Below are 21,519 nucleotides of genomic sequence, written 5' to 3'. Positions count from 1 at the left end.
AACTTTCCCGTACACGCCCGTCGCCTTCTAATTTCCGTGACGGAATTCCCGAAGACTGGAGCACGTAAAGGACACCCTATGCGATTATGGGATACGGGTCGGGTAGGAATATTCCAATGGAAAAATACCATTCCTTACTTTATCCTTTCGAATCCGAGTCGGACATCGATGTAGGAACCACTGGAATTCTAACGAATATGTACCTTCGAATTTCTTAAACGTCTTTCCGTTTAAAGCTTTTTCATTAGTTACTAATTCGAACGATTCGTTTCGCGAAGCAACGACTATTAATTAGGAACTTCTCGATCGACGAACGTCGTTTCCTGCAGGATACATTTTACGTTCACGCTCGTAAATCAATCCGAAATGACTGGTGCGTTTACGGGTTTCGTGAGCTACAGTCGACTCCAGGTCTCCAGGTCGGCTACGTCTATCGGAGAGAAGAAAGGAGGACACTTTACCACTCGATTCCTGCTAAACATTGCTTTGCGCATCTCTGTGTATTTTCGATGACCGTTTTACAAACTGACAAAATATTTCTGTTGTTTTCCTGTTATAACATACGTGTTAAGCAAGTTTCGTTATCCGCGTTGACTGTAAACCGCGAAGTTTGGAATGCGTTACCACTGGTCCCACTGGCGCGAATCAACAGGATACAGTTTTCGAAGCAATTCAGTTCTACCTAGTTTCCTCGACAGCACTGAATTCCCATGAAAGATCCGCAGTCTAATCGTTGTCGATTAGTAGGCATCGTATAAAGATTAGCGATATTTTCTATTTCCTGAGTTGCACGCGAGAATAAAGGCGGCGGGGGAAAAGGATTTGAAAGAAGAGAAAACGAGTCGACGGATGGACATGGAAACTAGATCGTATAAATCACTGCCCCCTGGTTCGGTTCCGTTGGGAAGACCAGATCGTCCAGCTTGAATCCATCCTTTATCCCATCCAGTGCGAGCTCCTTCTTCAACGCGTCCAGAAATTGGAAAACCTTGTCCTTGGTCGTGATGGCCACTATACACCCGCCCCACCTGTGTCAAACGAAATTTCCCCAGGTGACTGGTGGATGCAAAAATATTTTCATTAATTTAACGTCGAGTCGCTTGACCCGATCGATTTCCGATATCGCTGGACGGTTCGCGGACGAAATGATGCCGAGCTCGTTTAAATGCTTATCATAGAGTGCTGTATATAAAATGATTTCTCGATAATGACAATTTCTCTAACCTCTCGTGGGCTTTTGCGAATCTTTGAAATTATCGAAATACTGCAACTGTTCAGCATTCGTGGTACGTTTCCATAGATGCACTCTTTAGTTGGCAAAAGGTTTTTGAGCAAACTGGAAAATTGAAAGGCAATAGGCACCTAGTAATAGGGATTGCGTGTTCCCAAGCCGTGGAAGCAATTTCATTGGCACGCTAAGCCAACAATTGAAACACACCCATGGATCGATTTGATACATCCCCCGAATGAAGGGGTTGCCGCACTCGACATTGGAAGGTCGTGAAACAGTCGTTCCTTTTCCTGTATTCCACTACACTTGCATGAAATTTTCATGCAACTGTAATATAGTCGCGCAAAGATCCTCTTTCAAGAATTTCTTCAAATTCGAGGAATTTATTCCGACGAATAAAATCAGCGGAACAACTGATCGATAAATGATCGATTGATTTATTAATCGAACGTTCATTAAATGCAAATCAACTTGATTCTCCAGAGTTGGCTTCTCGCCAATTTACCCTGTTATCTCGAGCAGTCGATCGGTTCAGTTTCCGGGGAAGTCACTATCAATCGGAGACACATTGAGCGGCAGGAGTTCGGGAGTTGAACTTTCGAGGAACCTTATCGGTCGAACACCGGAAAGAAATTATCCGAATAAAATTGAATCACGGTGGCGGAGTAAAAGTTCCCGTTCCCTTTGAAACCTAGCTGAACCTATTTTTCAAGTCGTTTAAGACGTCCCCGCGGCTAGCCACCGACCGTAATAAAATTCATTGGGTTTTCATCGTAAAACGATTAACCCGTTCCCCGGGGCTCGGTTCCGGTCCCGGTCCCGGTCCCGGTCCTAGTTTCTTTCCGTACGATCTTGATATTTCGCGCGACTGTTCCCGTTGCACGGTTGCCCGAAATATCGTCTTATCGAATAACATTGGCTACGATTCAACTCTAAGTAATACAAAGTTTAAGTAGCAGTCGTACGTTATAGTAGAAACTCTACAATCTACAATCTTACTAATCTACAATTGAAATTGGTCCTGTAAGAAAGAAATGAATTCTTTGGATTGTTTCTATGCTAAAAAGCAAACCAACTGGAAGATTATTAACGATAAATTCTGTTGGAGCATCAAAGAGGATTATATAAGAATTTCTGTGGAAACGCCTACACAGATATTTGGACTAAGCGGGGATGGCGAGGGGTAGATCGGCTCGTAAAGGAAGTTCGTAACTGGCGGAGTTCCGAGGCGTGTCACGAGCTTGTCAACAATATATATATATTTGGCAGCTAATGGACGTTATTGGGTACGGACGGATCAAAGGAGTCGCATGGAATGATAAAATAGTGGCGCACCGCTCGAAAATTTGGAATTTCATTAAACACGGAATCTCGACACAGTTTCTGCTACCTTTGGCTGTAAAAAGCTGACCAATCAGAAGCGGCTGATTGAAATTCTGTTACTCGACAGGAAAAGAAAGCAACGCGTTATTCGCACGGTCAAGGGATAACGCGGAACGTTATTCACGCTGCCGAAAATAATTAAAACGCCGTCGTGAATTTATCGTGTCCAACTGTTTGCTTAACGCCGACGTCGATATTTTATTATCTCTCTCCATAGACGATCCGGAATGCAGCTGTATTTTCGATAGAAGGATCGTAGCAGACTTTTTTGTATATTTATCTTCTTAATCAATTTATTCGAGCGTGACATTTCGTTGGAGAATATCGGACTCGAAAGCTATCGATATCGTGTTCCAGTGAATTCAGAATTTTACTAATTATAATACGCTCGGATAAATGTTCGACCGAATAATCGAGATGCGTTTCAGCGTCTCTTTTTTCCCTTTGAGCAAATCCGAACGGTTTTTCCAATTTATAGCGACACTTAGGAAGCAACGTGTCGCGGGTAAAGGGAACACGCTGAAAGCCCGCAAATAAATTCGTTCCCGTTTCCAAAGTTGACTTTCTGTTAAATATCACTCTAGGAACTTTTCGAACGGACCGCGTGACGCGGCGGTTTCAAAGCGTCCTAGATTCGCGGTGTCCTCGGTGTATCTGGATATCCAAACCCGGAAAGTTGATTTTCATTTTGATCGCGACAAGAACAACGATCCCGATTTCACCGGGGAAATCTCGCCGGTGAGTTGAACGCGAAAAACCGCAAGGAAAAATCGAGGAATATGAAAAGTTCATTTTTTATCGGCCGATGGTTTCAACAGGTGGGTCAGTCTCTCTCGGTCTTCCGTAACGCTGGTCATTTTCGGTAGGAATTTTTCATTTCAGTTTTCTCAAGGAAAGTCTCCGACGTGAGAAATCGCGTAACAGAGTTGACCGAGAACAAGCTGGGACAACAGTTCTGTGCAATGCAAAGCTGGATGTAAGAAAAATTCACGAATCAAACGATAAGATGCATTGAACGATAGAAAAGAGCGTGTACTTATACTTACCCGGCTCCTGTCATTCTAGCGCCGAGTGCACCGCAGTTGACGGCTTTCTCGACGAGTGCATCGACTTCGGGATGACTGCATTCGTAGAGTTTTTGCAGGCTGGCGTGGCTCTGAGACATCAGGCTGCCCATCTGTCGCAGCTTCTCCTCTTCCGCGATGCCGTTGTCCTCGCTCACGCGCCGGAATTTCACCACTCTGTCCGCTTCTAAAATATCCAATCATACGCGCGTTTAATCGATCGAAATTTAATAATCGCTCCAGCAGCCCCTATAATCGCATATAGAACGGGGGCAATAGAGGCTCGCTACAGGACGAATCACCGTGACCGTCCTGAACATTCGTTCGTGACGTCAATTCCATTTTCAATCAATTTTCAATAAAGTATAATGTTACTGAAATATTACTAAAATTTATGTTTCACGATAAACGACAATTTCCACGGTTCACTCGAGCGTTCTGCAGCGAAATCTATTATCTTTCTGTCCACGAACGAATCGAGTTTTCTACGTAAAGTACTTTGAGCAGGCAATCGGGAAGAGTTTTCGCGGAGTAACAGAATTAAAATGGGAAATTCGACACGTATTTCCTTTGAATTTCCTCGTTTATCGCGGAATAAGTAAAGTAGTCGGAAGAAAATACTTGGAGAGATGTTTCATCAAAGGAGAAATGTACAAAGTTTCTCCTACCTTTTCGAATCTCGAACTCAGTTTTCCAATAAGATCCATTTTAGATTTGAATCTTTCTGAACTTGTGGTTGAAGATTGCGACTAAACTAATTCTCAAGTAGGATTCGATGAAGAGCACTCCGCGAACTGAACACGCTCTATTATTGTCCCATTGATAACGGGACAACGGCGATGGACAATTAATATGAGTCGGCCTGTACCGTTCTCGCGTGCACAGGTCGTTTAGGTAAAATGTAGCGGCGGTGCAGCTCGTCCGTTGATGTTAAATGCATGAAATTCAATCGTATTAAGTAGCTCGCATAGGCGAAGAGTGTCCCCGTTAAACGTACGAGCGTGACGGTCGTAATAGGTCCCAGTTTGAGGGGAATAAATGCCGCCAAGAGCCGAACGAAAGTCCAGAAACGCGAGAAGAATGTTATAACCCCTTAACTCGTAACATCGAACTCTGCTTTTCTTTTCATTTTACAGGAGGGAAAAAGAAGACAAGAGGGAAATCCTACAGATCGATATATTAAATAAATTCTACAGATCGAGCCGAATATAGCTGTCGCGAAAGTTCATTGTTTCGCGAAGGAACGCGCGCAAATGACTGATAAGCGCCGCTGTATCTCCAATATTAAATTCACTGAATAATTATCGGTGGTCGGAGGGTCGGAATTTCTCGTCGGGCACGAAATCTGCTAGTCGACCACCGCTGAACTGCTTTGATACGAGTGTCCTTTGCGGATCAATTGATTAGCTTGGCACACGAATAACTAAAATATCCATTGCAATGAACAGACCTAGAACTATCTTTTCGATCTCTCCGTAGAATGCGGCGCGACTGTGTCAGAGCACCAGGATGGACAGCTACACATAAGCTACAGAGGAACTCATCGAAAATTCCATTTCACGGCGAGGCCAGAAATTAGTGACTCGATTTGCTCGGTTCGATAAACACTAAATTGCCGGGAGTGGGTTTTCCCTGCGTACCGCAGTTCACAAAGGGCTCCGATGTTCAGGATTCTTTATTCTTTCATTATTCGCACGGTGTCCGGCGCGGATTGTCTTCTCTGCGAGCAACATCCTCGTTTGCATACATGAATTATTCTCGCGAAAATGCAGGCGAAATCGAGCGGAACTTTCCCAAGAAAAATCGTGGCACGAAGCACCGTGCCGTTTGTTGAAACTTTGTTTGTTGAAATTTTCTCGGATTGATAAATAGAAGAGCTAACCGAGAAGATACAGAGCACCGAGGCGAAAGAATTTGTTTCTTTTGGCAATATTCTCTTTACCTTGATACACATGCGAGGCGCGTTGCCTCAGTTCGAAGCGCTGCGATTCGCTGAAGGCTCCCACCGAAGAGACCTCCTTCAGTCTCTCGATCGTCGTACCCAAAATCTCGCAGACCTAGACAAATAACATTGTGCTTTATTCTCGAAGCATCGGGAATTCTCAACATTTCGGATGCGAAGGAAGGTAAAGAATCGTTAATCCTCGAAAAATAAAGAGGTATCGAGAAGAGTAAGCGACGTTATCTTTGCTCTCCGGCTTCCTCGATCGACGAGGAAGTTCTTCCTGTTCGTTTCTGTATCATTATTAATGATTCGCGTCAAGTGCATACCTCGTTTAAGGTATATGGTTCCGCGCGAAGGTCAGCGGTTACCACAGGAACCATTTCGGCGACGGTGAGGCCGAGTGCTTTTTGTACGTCGACTAATTTCCGCACGCTCTCCCAGTTCTTGTCTCGTTTCTTTGCTATTATCTGGAAACGAGGCTGAAGTAAATCGCTCGATAGGCCATCGAATATTCAGTAGTTTTTTCGATACTATTCGCAGTTACTTATTCCCCTGCAACCTCTTTTTCTCTTCTATCTACGTTATAAATGTCTGTATTATAAATGTCTAGAACGAAGCACGATATAATTAGTGATAATAATTACTAGGAATATAGCAGTTGAATTGTTCGAATAAACATGGAGGATCGAACGGTAGGTTTTCGATATTACTTCGCAAGATTTCAAGGCACGGATTCATCCTCGTTCCAGTCGCGTCGGAAATTACGAAGCACATCGGATATTAATTACTCGAGAGCCCGAATTCTATTGCAGAGGAAATATTCTTTGTGGTCTTTCGAGAAAGGAGATTGTTCGGATGGTTCTGATACTTGTGCTTCGTTAGCCGAGTCGGAGGGCGGAGCTTTCGGCGGAGCGCATCGATCAAAGTCACCAGTCTAACAGCTGTAAAACTTAATCGAGGAGCAATCTCATTAGTCTCTTTGAAATTCCGCGAATCATGTCGTCGTTGGAAAATAATCGATAATCGAATAAAACACGTCTTCGACCGTGAGCACCGCCGTCATTCCAACCGTTATCGAACCATCTTTTCTTTGTATCGAAACATTTATGGTTGGTTAGTCCTGCGCCAAAGTCGGTGCACTCCGATAATAGTGTAATTCGATGTGGAAAGAAACGTTAATAGGAATAGCAAGTAAATAGTAAGAAAAATATATATATATTGTATATTAGATAATCAAGCTAGAATGGTTCTGGCGCCTAAAGCGCTAAACTGTAAACTAATTAGAATTAGCAAAGTTCCTGTATGAAAATATTAGCGGAGTTTCTATATTAAGCAAACAATTTCCAATTGCAGCTTGATTCGACTGCAGGGGACACGTCGCGTCTAACACACCACGTATCATTAAAAGTTTCTGCCGAAGCGGTGGCTCAATTTAAACTTGCCCCGCTACACGATGCGTTGTCTCGTATCTTCGTATTTGAAATCGCAAACGATTCACGCTTTCCATAAATTCAACAAAAATTCTCTTCTGATACGTCGAAAAAGAAATACAGAGAATAAGAAAGAAAGCAAAGAGAAGGAAAGAGTAGGAACGCGTTGCTAATTGCTTCTCTCGAATAACTTTTCAGCCGAAGGTAGATTTCACTTGTTTGTTCTCGTAATTTCGTTTAGTTTCAGTCGGTTCGCGCGTTTCCCGTTTTAATTTCCAATGATGAAAAAGTGTACGTTACCTGGGCAGCTAGTCGGCACTCCGCAACCCTTAAATTGAAATCGGAACTGGCGGCCTTGTTGTGACAGGCCTGGCTGTGCGCTATTACGAACACCGCGGTTTCCGGTAGAGTGATATTCGTACCGCGCACCGGGTTAAATTCGATCAGCATCGCGGAACCTTCGCGGATATTCACAAGTATCTCGGTTATTTAACCATTTGAGTGCCGAATGGAATTTGTAGTTTTTTTTTGCGCTTCGAGACACGACACTCAAACGATTAACTCGTTAACACCTTATACCACGTATTTACACATGCAAACATAAAGATTAGGACACGTAGCCGAAGTTATTCATGTGCAGAAGTTGAACGAAATAATCGAAATATTGCTAAACGTATTACCGAACAAGCGTATCGTCGATTTGTACGATTCTATTGACAGGATCGTTTAATCGTAAAGTGGTCGTTGCCGATATTAATAAAGAATTAGTTAAACACCCGAGGTATTTCGTTATTTTGTTCGAGTCCTGTGCATATTCGAAAATATAGGTATACTGTGCGACTGATCATTCTGTGGGCTGTACGGAGTAGCACTGCGGTCAAGAGGTGGACAGTGAACGTGTTAAAATTTAAACCAATACCAGATTTCCCAAGGAACGCGATAGCTTGATCCATTCCGCCGCCCTGCGTGCCTATGTACCTTTCAGCGCTCGCACTGATGTCAGCCAGAACAGTTTTCGACAATTGGCGCTGCAACACAATCGTTTCAACTTTCAGCGAAAATTTTACAAAACAGAGCGGAATACTACAAATTTCTTCATAATCTGTAAACTCATCTATAAATATGGAATTATAAATCCGTTTCGAGTAAGTAGAATTCCATGTTCGGAGAGGTTCCGGCGAAAGTGAGACACCAAAACGATTAGATTATTATTTAGAACAGATTATTATTTAGAACATCGAAACTTCCGCTCCCGGGAGAAGGAATCTTTTACGCGATTATACGAGCCATGATTGTCAGGAGTGCTCGTCGTCGCGGTGTACGAACACTGGGACAAACAATCGATCAGCTCCCGGGGAGCTAATGGCTCTCCGAACTTTTCGAACATCCGCCGCGGAAATGTCTTCTCGAGTGATGCTGGAAATTCCAGCTGGAGCTGCCGGCCGGGAAGCCTTTTCCGTCGAGAGAACCTCTTACCGGTCGCACCGGCGACCAATATCTTTCCCTTTCGAAAACATAAACACGCGGCCAACTCCGAGCTGGAAAATATCGATGGAAGTACGGATGAAATAGATGGAACGAAATTTCGTTGATGAAAAAGTCCTCTTCTACGTCTACCTAATTCCCGATTTTTCAAACGCTAGTGACAAGTGGTTAATATACGTAGAAGAAGCTGAACTGTCAGATTCCTAAAAGGAACAAGTTCAGTTGTTTTGCCGCGGCTTCTATCGAGCGATCGAACGGAAAGTCACGGAAACAGACGTTGGCAATCTCTCGACCGCGATAGAACTCCGGCTAACGTTAGGGGATGATCCTGGTAGGAAAGTCGTCGCGACTACATTTCCATGTTTCATCGTGGAGCGTGGTCAATGGGCGGGAAGGTATCAGAAATTCCCCCGGTACATCGTTCGGAGACACCGTTCGCATAATCTCGGAGCTCTTGGCCCCGTGACTCCGTTAAAAGAGACATCAGGCCTTGGAAAGTTTTCTCATCGATCTTCGAGGACTCGAGAGTAGCGGCGTTACAGTTCAGGGATGGAGTTGCACAGCGCGAGGTAACGACGGGATCTTATTTGTTCGGCGAGGACTCCATCGAAAGCGGTTGCCGAGCCATGTCGGAACATCGAGCGGCTCGTGTACGTGATAGTCGACGCTGGGAACGCGCGATACTGATACCCCGTGCTGGCTGTTAATCACGTTGCCTCAGAAATTGCGATGCAGCCGCGAGCAGTGCGGCAACGATTTCCCCGATAAACGTATCGTTGCGTCCTCCTCCGCTTAAGAATCCGACCATTGTTTCTCTTATCTGCGCCTATTTTGCCCGCGAGGGTTTCTCACCGATCCTCTTGGCTCTCTCTTGGGAAACTGGATTTCCGTGTAACGTTGTTAACACTGTCGAGATTGGTGGGGCAGTTTCGCGCGATTTGACACTTTTTAGACGAATAGTAGCCAAGGGTTGACCACACACCACTCGAATAGCAGATCCTCGCGGTATCCAGCTTCGGACTTTAGGAAATTCTATACGGTCGCGAATGTCTTAACCGTAGATTGTCCGTTTAATCTCAGCCCTGTAAAAAAGCGCTAGAAGAGGATTTGGATGTTCCACTGACGAGCAGAGTTAACTTTACCCTCGATTCGACTGTAAGTCGCGGCTCCGACAGACTGGAAAATCTTGTAGAATTTCCCTAGATACGTGTAACTCGTGGAAATAAGTAAAAAGTTCAATTTTCCAAGCTGTAAGGATTCACGAAATTTTTCGAGGACTGCGAGTGCAAGGAAATGAAAAAAGTTTCGTTCGCTGGTACCCTCGTGAAGATCTAGTTTGATCAGAATTGAAGTAATCTAAGTAAAATTGTCGAGAATAGCGATTTCGTAGGAAAGACAGCGGACACTGTTTTCTTTTCCCTGGTTACTTTGTCGTTGAGTTCAGTTTGATGCGGCTCCTGTAATAACGGAGTTCGCCTAGACGTTTAATTACTAGGAATTTTCGCGAGAGCGTTTGAGCCGGAGGTAACTAAATTATGAAGCAGTGGAGCTCGTTAAGGGAGAACAAGCTAGCCCGTCTATGCAACACGCATAGTCAACGTATTCGCTTTGCAACCAATTATTCGAATACAGGGGAATTTTTGTTTCTTCGGAGAAGTTTGGCCAACTGATCGAATGGACGAAGAGATTTCGTAGGAATTAGGAATCACCGCTAGTGGCATGAAATATTTACTACTAGTGAATAAATCACTTTGGTAAGCGTGTCCAAGTTCAAGGTAAATAATCGACGGTGTCATCTACGATAGCACGTTACCGCGCTAAGAATAATATTCTTCAGACTCGACCTGACGCTCCGCTTTGTCTCTTGTCTCTCCGCTTGTCACCCCGCGAAACAGATATGCACCCCCTGATTACCTGGGAAAGGTGTAATATCCGGTTGACAGATCAATTCTTCCCGGCCCCTCTTGATAAAACTTTTCGCGGGAGTAATTCTTCTCGAGGCGAAGTTAAACAGATCGTTTACCTTCGGTAAGCCCCTTCGCGCGAGAGACATTTCTTTCCGGGACGGTGGAAGAGTCGTTGATCGCAGACCGAGACCCTCTGAAAGCGGCAAATTAATCCCCGGTGGGTCGCGAGAAATTTTCCAGTCGCTTCTTAAAGCGATATTAACGTCTGAACGGTTACCGGGATTATTACCAGGCGAAATATTACGAGCGGAAATAAAAATGGCTTTATCGGGATTCGATCCGATCAACGATCAATTATTCTACTTCTAATATTGCACATGGCGCGTTGATAGGAAGAAGACAGCTGAAAGATAATTTTCTAAAGAAAAGTTTGCCCTCTTCCCATGAACGCGCACGGTACACGGTTACCTGATGGGCGTGCACGGTCAGAAGAAGAGCGGCGGAGACGAGTGCGCTCGAGCTCGAGAGCCCTGAATTAGGAGGAATGTTTCCCCAAACGGTAGCTAGGATTCCCGAGGGGACGTTGCCCTTCTCCAGGATGATCTCGAGGGCTCCTTTCACGCCGCAGAGGAAATACTTGTACCAGACCGGTCCCTCGCCGGCATCCTCGATGCAACCACTGCGGGAGAATATGAATTTCGTTCCGATGATTTCGTTCTAACGAGGAACAGTTGGTTCGCTCTCCGCGAACGAGCTTGAAAACTACGACGAACGCTGGCGAGGTACGAGCCCTCGATCCCTCAAAGAGCGTTTTCACGGTCAATATGGAAGGCCGGCTGTAAGTGACTCGCGACAATCGTTACGTAATAGGCGACAGACGCTGCAGCTGTTCCCGTGGTCACCGAGGTACGTTCCGGTTTGTCAGTTCCCTGCAAATATTGTCCCGCGGTTGTTTACGGGCGAGCGCGCGTTCCGCGTCCCTTGGCGCCATTTCGAAATTAAAACACGGCTTCTCGGAAGAGAATGGAATCTGATCGATCGCACGGGAGAACCGAGTAGTTTCCTCGATCCGACGCGGAGAAATTAGACGTTCGAATCGATAGTTGGGCTCGCTCTTTCTCCGATATCGCTTACTCCTTTCATTCGTTTCTTATTTATCCTCTCGCGTCGATGTTCGAACCAATTTGCACTTGTCGCGCAAACAAATTTCTCTCGTCGAATAATTTCCTCGTAACGAAAATGCGCCACGGTTTTTCTCGCAGGCACGTACGGCAGTTACCGATTGTCACGGCAGCTAAACGCCGGGTGAGTAATGAAATTAAACGCGCGTTCGCTGGCTCGATCGTTCATTTTATATCGCGAGCCTTTTAACGGGTCGCGGCAGTTCGACGCAGACGGAGCTGTTTCTCCAGCGATCGCGTCGGATGCCATTTATTTTCACTGTTTCCCGCGAGAAATGCAACGGCCGGGAAATTTCTCGCCGGAAAATTGCAGTCCAATGTTCCGGGCCGGGAGCCTAACAATAGAAATACATCTATCAGGAATATTTCGGTCCGGCCGCAAATAGGTTTTCCACGTTTCCTCGGTCACAAGTAAAAATATCCGCTTCCTCGTTTCGGAGTTAATCGATCGATTGCGTTGCCGCGACTCCTAGTCAAATATAATCGCGAGTTGCTGCAGCTAGAAAAATATCGTGCAAAGTAATATCGTGCAAACGTTGTAAATAAAACGATGTATATCAAAGAAATCGTAGAAGCGGTTGCTGCGTTCACGCTTGTCGGCAATTCGAGGAATCGCGATGTTGCTTACTTTTCGAAATATCAATGAAATATCGCTTTGTTATTAGGAATCGTTGATTTACGGGTAAACGCGAAGAGGCAAACTATCGAAGCGATAGTTTCTCGGGCCACTCGAGCTCTCCTCGAGATCTTTGGTCCGAGCATTCGCGAAAGGGGTAGGGGAATACTAGCGAAAGATAACCAAGGGACGTCGAGAAGGGTGGCTAAAGATGATTCAGATGCTCTGCCGAGAATCCTCCGGTGAAAGATAATTAAGAGGGGCCACGGGAGATCTCATTACCGTGGGATAATTTTACAAATGTTACCGTACCTTAGGTCTTTGATGTCGCACTGGAAATCCTTGTATTTCGGGTTCAGATTGGTCAGGCGGATTTCGCTGGTCGACGAGACGGAAACGGCTACGAGGATGTGTTGCTCGATGGCCATCGGACAAACGGCGTACCCGCAATAATCGATGTGCTCGCCGATTAAATTAACCCTATGGACCAACAAACAGAAGATTGGGCCCTGGTAGGTAGACCGGTGTACCAGTTGTTTTGTAATAAACGCGGCAGGTTAAAGCAACTTTGGATCCCAATACCTTCCTGGGACTCTGACGATGAACGAAGGTTGAACATCGTATTTCTTGGTGAAGTGAGCAGCCAGGATGTTCAGCTTTTCTTGAATCTTCGCATCCGGCTGGAAAATGGGAACCAGCGATTCCGGATCCGTGTCGCCTTTTACATACTCGCATTGCGACATTTTTCAAACGGACTCCTCGCTAACGAGCAACGCGTTGATAGGCAGAAGTCACCTGAAAGGAATGCGGTTCTAATGTGCTATGTCAAGTCGAATTTTCTGTTCACCTTCAAAATTCGAACTATTAAACAATTGAACCGATTCGTCTCCATTCTTCCGTGGAAACTACAAAAGTGTATATATCGAGATTCTGATTGACTTCAGTTTCAGTTGCGTTTCACTGTGTCAGTTCATTTCAGAATTTTTCTCTTTTCTTTTTTTTCTTTTTTCTTTTTTCTTTTTTCTTTTCTCTGGTAATTATAAAGGAAAAGGTCTGGTAGTTCGAATGTTGACCTCGAGCAACTTTGAAGAATTGATAATTGACCCTACCCCGTTTTTTGAAGAGTGTTTGCTCTATCCGGGAAACTTGAATCCCCGAGAAAGAAGACTTCCTGTTTCAGCAACGAGATGACCCCGAATCCAGTTACCTCGCGATTGGATTTCACGTCGGAAGAACGACAAAGCCGAAATTCAACGCGCAAATTGTTTCAGCGTCGGAACGAATTTCGCGGCGCGCAGTGATTCAAGAGCGAATGAACAGCCAAAAAGAAACGCGCTTTCTAAAGAATAAATCAAACTTGATGAACGTTTATAGGAAATTTCTTCAAAATTTTTCATCCGAAAGTTGGGAAACAGTAATGTATTTTCATATTGGAGATGTGTCAACTTTGCGAAGATACATTTGGGGTAATTGCGTAAGTTTGACAAAACATTGTTTCTTAACAATGTTTGTACGTAGAGTGGTGATAATTATCACGTAAATGAAGACATTAAATAAATTACTGATCGAAGTGGAAATCAATTCGAAGAGAAAACATTTGAATTATGATATTTTAAGCGACGTTTGGTGACATCTAGCGTCAAGGTAATACACTATATGGAACTGAAATCGAATCTTTTGCCAGATGGGTAAATTGGTTCCGGCTGCAGGAATGATAGGCAGACGACAATGCCTCTGAATGGAAATTGGGACCAAGGTCGACTGGATGAAAATAATCGTGTTGTCAAACAAGATAACGAACTCGACTCGATCTACAGGTTTGTTTATTGCGGGAAGAACTTATGACTCCGATTAGATTTTCAGCTAATAACGATTAAAATGCTACGATTCTTCTTTCATCGATGCAACGAAAACGTTTGGTTTACTTGAATCCAACTATTTTGATACAAAGTAGTGTATATCTTACAAGTTGACCGGTTATCTTACGAGTAATCGCGATGGAAAAAGAAGCATTACAACGCGAATTCTAGCATTGCAACGAGAATCGTTACGAATAAAAGCAACTAGGAAAACTGAAACAACAGAATTGATGTACCTGTCGTTTTGCGCAGTTCTTTTAGTCTACCGTATGCTGACAGGTTGTGTTATTGTGCTCGATCAACTCAAACAATCAGGCCACAAAAAACTTTGCGATTAGGCGACTCATCAATGTGACGTTTGTACAAAGTGCCATCAGGTAACACTGATGTCGCTACCAACACGTGACGTTAACCTGTTCACGCGATTCAAATTTCTTTCATTGCTCTCTCTACTATGTTTCTCGTACGATAACGATGGTGTAAGATAATAATGCGATAACGATGAAAACTAAAATGTTGAAATGGCACCTAAAACTTAATCAACAACGTGAAATTCTTTTAAATGGTTGAACGTAAGGGAATATCCCTAGATTTCCGTTTACATTGACCAATCACTGTTTTACCGACCTGCAGTGTTCATTTTCATTTGTCATAGTTGCTAGACAAATCACTATGCTGACGTTTAATCTAACAAAACGGATGTTTCGTCATCATTTGTCGACAACTAACGGATGAATCGTCGAAACATTCGATCAGATCCAACTGACTTTTGCACTAGAGAGACGCGTAAAACGGGTACTAGCACATCGTGACACTCGGAATCAGATTGGTATAACTGTAGTACTAGTGCTGCCACCTTGCGTGAGTTCCCTTTGTTTTTAATTAACTCTACCGAATTGGTAAAGAAATATCGTTATCGTAAACTGTTGGCAACACCGTCGCCATTTTGTATTGGTGTTTGGAACATGAAGATGCTACGTGCCCCGATATTTTTCGTGAACTGAAAAGTGAAGCGTCACGTTTGACCCGTACCTGAGAAAATGACGCAGTTCCTGCCGCCGAATCTATTAGCTCTTTTCGCTCCACGGGATCCTATACCGTATTTACCACCCGTTAGCAAGCTCCCGCACGAGAAGAAGAATGGAGGCTATATCGGCGTTGGAGCATTCCTTAAATACTTTGAGGTAATCCAAGTGTACACGTAATCTACTCGATTCGCTTGCTTTTAGGCGCTCCGTTTCAATCGTTGTGCCCGGAAATTGGACTTTTATGTTTTGAACATACTTTAAAGACTCACTTTATCTAAAATGCCATTGGAAGCTAAATATGTATTCATTTTTCATCAAATTTCATTCAATTTGGTTCAGTGTAATCATCGTATATATATATATATATATACACACACGTATACCCTAATGAGTGCAAGAAACGCGTACGCTTACACGTCAAAGAGAAATAGGAGTAACAAATAAGACTACTAGTACGGAGCGTGTAAATGTTACCGCAAACTGTTTCGTGTATTCCAGTTCGAATGTTGGCAATAATTAATAGATTAAGGAATATGGTTTATTTTTTACAGGATCCTAAAGACACACCACCACCGGTTCGTGTAGAGACCAGAGAGGAACGGCTAGAACGAAGGAGAAGGGAACGCGCGGAGCAAGTTGCATATAAACTCGAACAAGAAATTGCAGTTTGGGATCCTGCTGGTATTCCAAATGTAACCGCGGATCCTTTCAAAACACTTTTTGTAGCTCGAATAGTAAGTAGCGTTATCCGTGGACGCGGCAAAGTTTCCGCAGCATTGTCATTTCATTCCGCGAAATTATTTGTTATTTCTAGAACTATGATACATCGGAATCGAAACTGAGAAGGGAATTCGAAGTATACGGTCCGGTAAAAAAGGTAAGGGGACGGGATCCCGAGATTTGTTTCGAGCCGGTAACTTGAGTCGCTAATGGTACTACGAAATGTTTCAGATAGTGGTAATTCACAATACAATAAATGGCAAGCCTAGAGGATATGCTTTCATTGAGTATGAGCACGAAAGAGATATGCACTGTAAGTAATGCCCGAGAAACATAATCCCCTCTTGAGAACCTCAGTGAGTCCATAGTCTGGAATTTCACCTTACTTAGCGTCACTTCCAGCTAGATATAGTGGGGCAGGGCTATAGTTAGGCTACCTATTTTCATTGGTACTAAACCAGACGGTACGGGGGGGCCCCGCCATACATCCATGCAGGATTACCATTCTGTAAATGCATATATGGTAAACGAATCAACTGAAAAACGAAATATTGGCTGTCTTGATTAATGCAGTTTTTATCTTGTTCTTGGTACAGCGTGGTGGCCGCTGCCGGCAACTAGTGCCGTTCACTATTCCATGCAAAATCCCTGAACCTGCCTGATATGATAGGTTTGTATGTGTGGTAAGATCCAACATACAACAACGTTTGTTAGCGTCTATGCTTACCCTATTTATCTTGTCTGATTTTGTTGAAACTTGCGGTTCGAGTACACCCCTACCGGGGTAGCCAATAGAAAATTGCCGCACTCTTAAAGTGTTGGGAATCAGGAGTCAGTTTCCGGTTGCATAATTGTTTGGGCTGAAATTTCTTTTGATTTTTAACAACACGGCATTGCAAAAGTTAGCATTCTACATTGAAATTGATTGGTGGGCTTTTAGGAGAAAGGTTCAGGGACACGCTCTGCAAGCAGTTAGATTTTTGCGCCTGTGTATAAAGGTAGACTACCAAACATCGTAATCAAAGCTACACGTAGGAAATACTCGATTGTCCTCGAGCGAAATTTAACCGCATTTCTCTGTTGAAACTACATTAACAATTTACACATCACTGGGTAATACAGCATACTCTTAGCACGTCTTGGTTGTAGCACCTATACTGTCTCTCTGTCTCTCTCTCTCTCTCTCTCTCTCTCACTCTCTCTTTTTTTTTATTTTTTTTTCGTATTTTTTTTCGTTCTCTTTCCCGTTTTTTTTTTTGGATTTCTTTCGAACATACAAATGGGAGAATAATAATTCTGTATTCGTAGGATAAATTTCTATTACACTTCGAATGCTGTACGCGAGAACGTGTACCAAGCGAATGTCGGGCACCGTGCGGACTATAGAAAAGAGAAAAGAGGGAAAAAAGCGAATATATATATATATTCTCGTTAGGTCTAGTACCAAAAATGCATGTTTCAAACTAATCGATTATTGTTTCTCGGGTATCTTGTTTCGTCGCTGTTTTCGTTTTTACTGAACGTTTACGGTAGCTAGTCTCTCATCTTACTCGGTGGGTCATCCAATCATTCAAGTCCTTGAACATATCAATTTCGATATAGAATACTAATTTGTCCCGAGAGTCCGAATTGTCTGGCTCGCTCGGAATCGGTGAGTTCCACGGACAGTGTGTTACACACAAAACATTGTCTGTGATCAGTTTTTTTCAAATTGAACGTGTAGTCTGTGTTCGAGAGAACGAGCAATGCGAAAGAACGCTGCATGTTCTGATCGTGTAAACCAAGTTCCCCGTGTAAGATGAAAAGCGCGAACAAGAATAGAGAAAGAGAAAAAGAAAAAGAAGTAAGAAAGCGAATCGTTAGACTAAAGAGAACTCGTGTTACGAAGCAAGCTGCCCGAGCGTTACGCCGTTTAACGAGCCTCCGTCGGATCGTAGTGCCCGGGAAGTTGGCGACGTCTATCATTCCTTTTGGAGGAGCAACGGGAAAAGTTGAAAAGTTGAAAAGAAGTTTGAGCGTCCGCTAAAAGAGTCCGCTAAAAGAGTCCGCTAAAAGAGTCCGCTAAAAGAGTCCGCTGGCGTGATTTAGGAAATCCGGTGCAAGTTCGGCTAGCAGTGCCCCCCGCCGAGCTGTTTCCCGTTGCTCCGAAAAAGCAATATCGACGTACAGCAGACTCGAGAAGCGGTGCGATCCGTCGGAGGATCCGGAAAATGCGAGCGCGGCACTCGGTCAGCCGACTTGGTCACGATAGAGATTAATCGTATGAACTAGAGCGGAATGCGAGTGTAAACTGCATCGAGAAAGGAAAAGAATGAGAACAGAAAACAAGTAAAAGCATATACACGATACTTGCGCACACGGTTTGGTCGTAAGTAAATATATGAAAGAAAGCGCACCAGGTAAATGAAAAGTAAAGCTTCTTCGGAGTGATTGAACCGAACATATGAAGACTGGGCACCTTCCCAATGAATAGCATACGCGCTGGCCTACTCTATGCTCGCGAGTCTCTCTTACGAGTTCATTTCACGAATTAAACGTACCTCTAAGATTTGTGTTAACAATTCCGTACGTAAGTAGCCGCGGTAGGTATTTTTGTATCTGCTATACTTTTTTTGAACTTTATCAACACTTGTAGATTTAAGGTACCGAGACGAAGTTCCGTACATTTTATTGCTGACTCATGGGCCGCGAGTGTAACGTACCACCTCGTGATTTTATACGGTAAAATGGTATATATCATCTACCGCGACACGATTGGCCATGTGTCTCTCGATATTCCCGAGACGCCGCAACGAGACACGCCGTAGTCGCATCTCTCATCCGATTCGTTAGTACAATTGCTTTCTGCGCTTGATCCGACACGCGGAACCATGCAGCATCGCCAACGCGATCGGCCGCGCGTGTCCGGAGACGACGACGACGATCGTCCGGGCGAAGTGTATTAATTATTCGCGCAGTATCGTCACGGTGTGTGTGTGTGCAGAGTAACGACATTTTACTTTATAAAATGACGCGCGTTGCAACCGTTTACGGACGTGATCAGGAATAACATGTGCCGATACCTTATTACGACCATCCTTGATCATCTGCGCGAGAAGCCGCGACGAAAATCGAGCGAGTGTCCTCGCGGGTGTCTTCGCGGGTGTCTTCGCGGGTGTCTTCGCGGGTCTCGTCATTTCAGTTTGCGGTTCCGTTTCCGGTTCCGTTTCCGTTCCCGTTTCCGTTTCCGTTTCCGTTCTCGGGACGTGCGTCCTGCGCGTTCGCGCCTGTCTTTCGTTTCCTCGGCGCGATCGTTGAAATTACAAGTTGGCAAAAAAATCTAACGAAAAATCAATGATGTTTCGTAGAAAAATTGGTTCTTGTCCGACGAGGCATTTCCATGGCCGCGACGTTTCCTCTAGAGTGCAGTAAGAGGAGAAGTCTCTTTCGGATGTTGAAAAACATTAATAATCATCCCTTCTGCCACCTATGAACTCTTTCCCCGGGATGGTAGAAGTCCCATAGTGTACTTTAAGTAGCGCGTTCGACGGGCCGATCAATTGGTAATTCTGTATCGGTACTTTTAGCTGCTTATAAGCATGCGGATGGTAAGAAAATAGATGGTCGCAGAGTGTTGGTCGACGTGGAACGGGCTAGGACCGTGAAGGGATGGCTTCCGCGGAGGCTCGGCGGTGGCCTCGGCGGTACGCGAAGAGGAGGGCCCGATGTGAACATTAAACACTCTGGCCGCGAAGATAACGAGAGGGAGCGGGAACGGTATCGTTTGGAACGGGAGAGGGAGACTTCTGGACGCCTCGATAGAGACAGGTCAGTCTTTATTTATCTTATTATTTATCTTAGCGTCCAATTAATCTTTCGTTTCGTTTCGTTTCGTTTCGTTTCATTTCCGCAGGGATCGCGATCGCTTGGACAGAGAGCGTAGAAGGTCGCGCGACCGGAAAAGAAGGTCGAGGAGCAGGTCGCGTGATCGGAAGCGTAGGCGAAGCCGCGATCGCCTACCCGATCCGGATATCGAGGAGATACAGCGCGACGAGCGGCCGCGCGACAGGAGAGATCGCGATCGTGATCGCGACCGCGATCGTGATCGCAAGAGAAGGCGGTCCAGGAGCAATGATCGCGACCGCGACAGGGATCGCAAGAGGGACAAACGCGATCGCGACCGTGAGCGCAGAGATAGAAAAGATCGAGGCGATCGTCAGGACGAGGACACGAAAGAGATTCGAATTAAAGAAGAACCACTGGACGGTACGCGTGTTCGTCTCGCGCTTCCCATCGGGTTTCATCGGTTACGACTAACCGTTCGAACGAATATTTTCAGATTATCCTGACTATAGCAATACCTTCCAATCGTCCGGGTCTTACTTCACGGCTGTAAAATACGAGGACGACAACGAGCAAGAAGTCGAAGAGAAATATAGGATCCCGGAAGGTCGTCCAGATCCCCCTCCCTACAACAATTACGACTCTGTGCAAGATTATTGATCTCAACAACATTTCATATAACATTCTGTTTCGTTACCACGCACGATGAATTTACCGCTATTATTAATAACGTATTCTATTTCCTACTGTTGCTAGTGTAATACCGAATCGACCGTATCGGGTATCTGGTCGCCTGCGCGAACCGCGGCGATCAGATATTCAATAAGGATGTTGCAGGGTGAGAGCAGGTCCAGACAACTGATTCCCGCGCGGTTATTTCTACACCGGTTGAGAACTCGGAAACTAGAAAGAAAGAAAGAAAGAAAGAAAGAAAGAAGTAAAGAAAGGACACATGAATTTTGTATATTTATGATATCGCGGTATGAAAGTAACGCCCCGGTAAATCAGAATAAATTTAGACGCTTTGCATATTATTAGAGACATACATTCGTGGACGAGGATTGAACTTTCTGGTAGCAGCTTTGCGTGAATATCTCGCGACATGGAACTCGAATGGTCCGTAAGAATAAGTTGGTTCACTTTGTTGCCGCTGCTACGCGACTTCAACAATCTCTGTACGTGTACATAAGTCTGTGCAAACCGTATTACACGAATCCGATTCTTTCATGACTGCTCCATGTATATTTATATATACGAATAAAATAAACTACACAATTCATTTGTTAGCTATCCCGGCTGTCTCTTGTTCCGCTCAGTCGAGCCGTGGGAGCGTTTCGGTCAACTTCCTGGTTGGTTATTCGCGTGAGCTTTCGCAGCGTTTCCGACGACCCTGTCTTTCCTTTTTTCCCTCGCGATTTGTCAGTCAATAAAGTAGCTTCGGATCGCTCGAATTTTTTGTCGCTGGTGAAAACGGTGGAAACGAGCCCGCGGCAGGCGGATCGTTCGCGACGTTCGTGTTAATGCACCTGCGGTCGTGTGCCGGACGTTGCGGTATCGAGCGAGAGTTATTTTTTGTTATCTTCAACCATGAATGGTCGGCTCAACGCGTATTAACTGGACCAAATCATTCCGGTCTCTTACCCGTGGTGCGCGGCGCGCGGCGCACGCCGCGCGGCGTCGATGGGAGGCATAAAAATAGTGGAAAACTTTCAAGAAAATCAATTTGTCAACGATAAAATTACCGTACTCGGAATAAATTTGTGAGCAGAGAGTCGATCGATCGTGTTTACAGCTCTTTTATAAATACACCCTGCCCGTTTAGCAATCGTTACGTAACGCGAAATAGTC

The 21,519-nt window shown here is 44.6% G+C and overlaps 2 protein-coding genes across 3 annotated transcripts; one reads left to right on the top strand and one right to left on the bottom strand.

Annotated features, from left to right (window-relative positions):
- Nucleotides 1-468: 468 nt before the first annotated feature.
- Nucleotides 469-14,502, bottom strand: Galk (N-acetylgalactosamine kinase). Of its 2 annotated transcripts, none has more exons than XM_076369515.1 (10): nt 14,338-14,502; nt 12,825-13,037; nt 12,555-12,722; nt 10,914-11,124; nt 7,973-8,081; nt 7,354-7,511; nt 5,950-6,102; nt 5,621-5,735; nt 3,661-3,865; nt 469-1,028 (listed from the first exon to the last, which is right to left on the bottom strand). In XM_076369515.1, the coding sequence occupies exons 2-10, from the start codon at nt 12,983-12,985 to the stop codon at nt 863-865; spliced, it is 1,446 nt and encodes a 481-aa protein (XP_076225630.1). In that variant the 5' UTR covers nt 12,986-13,037; nt 14,338-14,502; the 3' UTR covers nt 469-862. The 2 variants fall into 2 exon arrangements, with proteins under 2 accessions (XP_076225630.1, XP_031827885.1); XM_031972025.2 differs by having other exon boundaries at nt 5,950-6,090.
- A 442-nt stretch (nt 14,503-14,944) lies between these two features.
- On the top strand, nt 14,945-20,950 carry snRNP-U1-70K (small ribonucleoprotein particle U1 subunit 70K). The gene is given in 9 exon segments (XM_031972027.2): nt 14,945-15,285; nt 15,681-15,863; nt 15,944-16,006; nt 16,081-16,162; nt 16,446-16,490; nt 16,493-16,519; nt 19,416-19,656; nt 19,742-20,094; nt 20,168-20,950. Coding segments are annotated over 9 exon segments (1,302 nt in total). The 5' UTR covers nt 14,945-15,141; the 3' UTR covers nt 20,332-20,950.
- The last annotated feature ends 569 nt before the right edge of the window (nt 20,951-21,519 follow it).

This window comes from Nomia melanderi, chromosome 7 (assembly GCF_051020985.1).
Source record: "Nomia melanderi isolate GNS246 chromosome 7, iyNomMela1, whole genome shotgun sequence".
Taxonomy (NCBI): Eukaryota; Metazoa; Arthropoda; class Insecta; order Hymenoptera; family Halictidae; genus Nomia; species Nomia melanderi.
This window is presented reverse-complemented; position numbering and strand designations above follow the sequence as displayed.

Excerpts from the sequence above, each read along its gene's own strand:
- Galk (XM_076369515.1), bottom strand. The coding sequence starts at position 12,985 with ATGTCGCAATGCGAGTATGTAAAAGGCGACACGGATCCGGAATCGCTG. Across the intron at positions 7,512-7,972 it reads CGCGTTCCTTGGGAAATCTG|GTTCCGCGATGCTGATCGAA; the intron begins GTATTGGTTTAA and ends ATATCCGCGAAG. Across the intron at positions 1,029-3,660 it reads GCTAGAATGACAGGAGCCGG|GTGGGGCGGGTGTATAGTGG; the intron begins GTAAGTATAAGT and ends CGTTTGACACAG.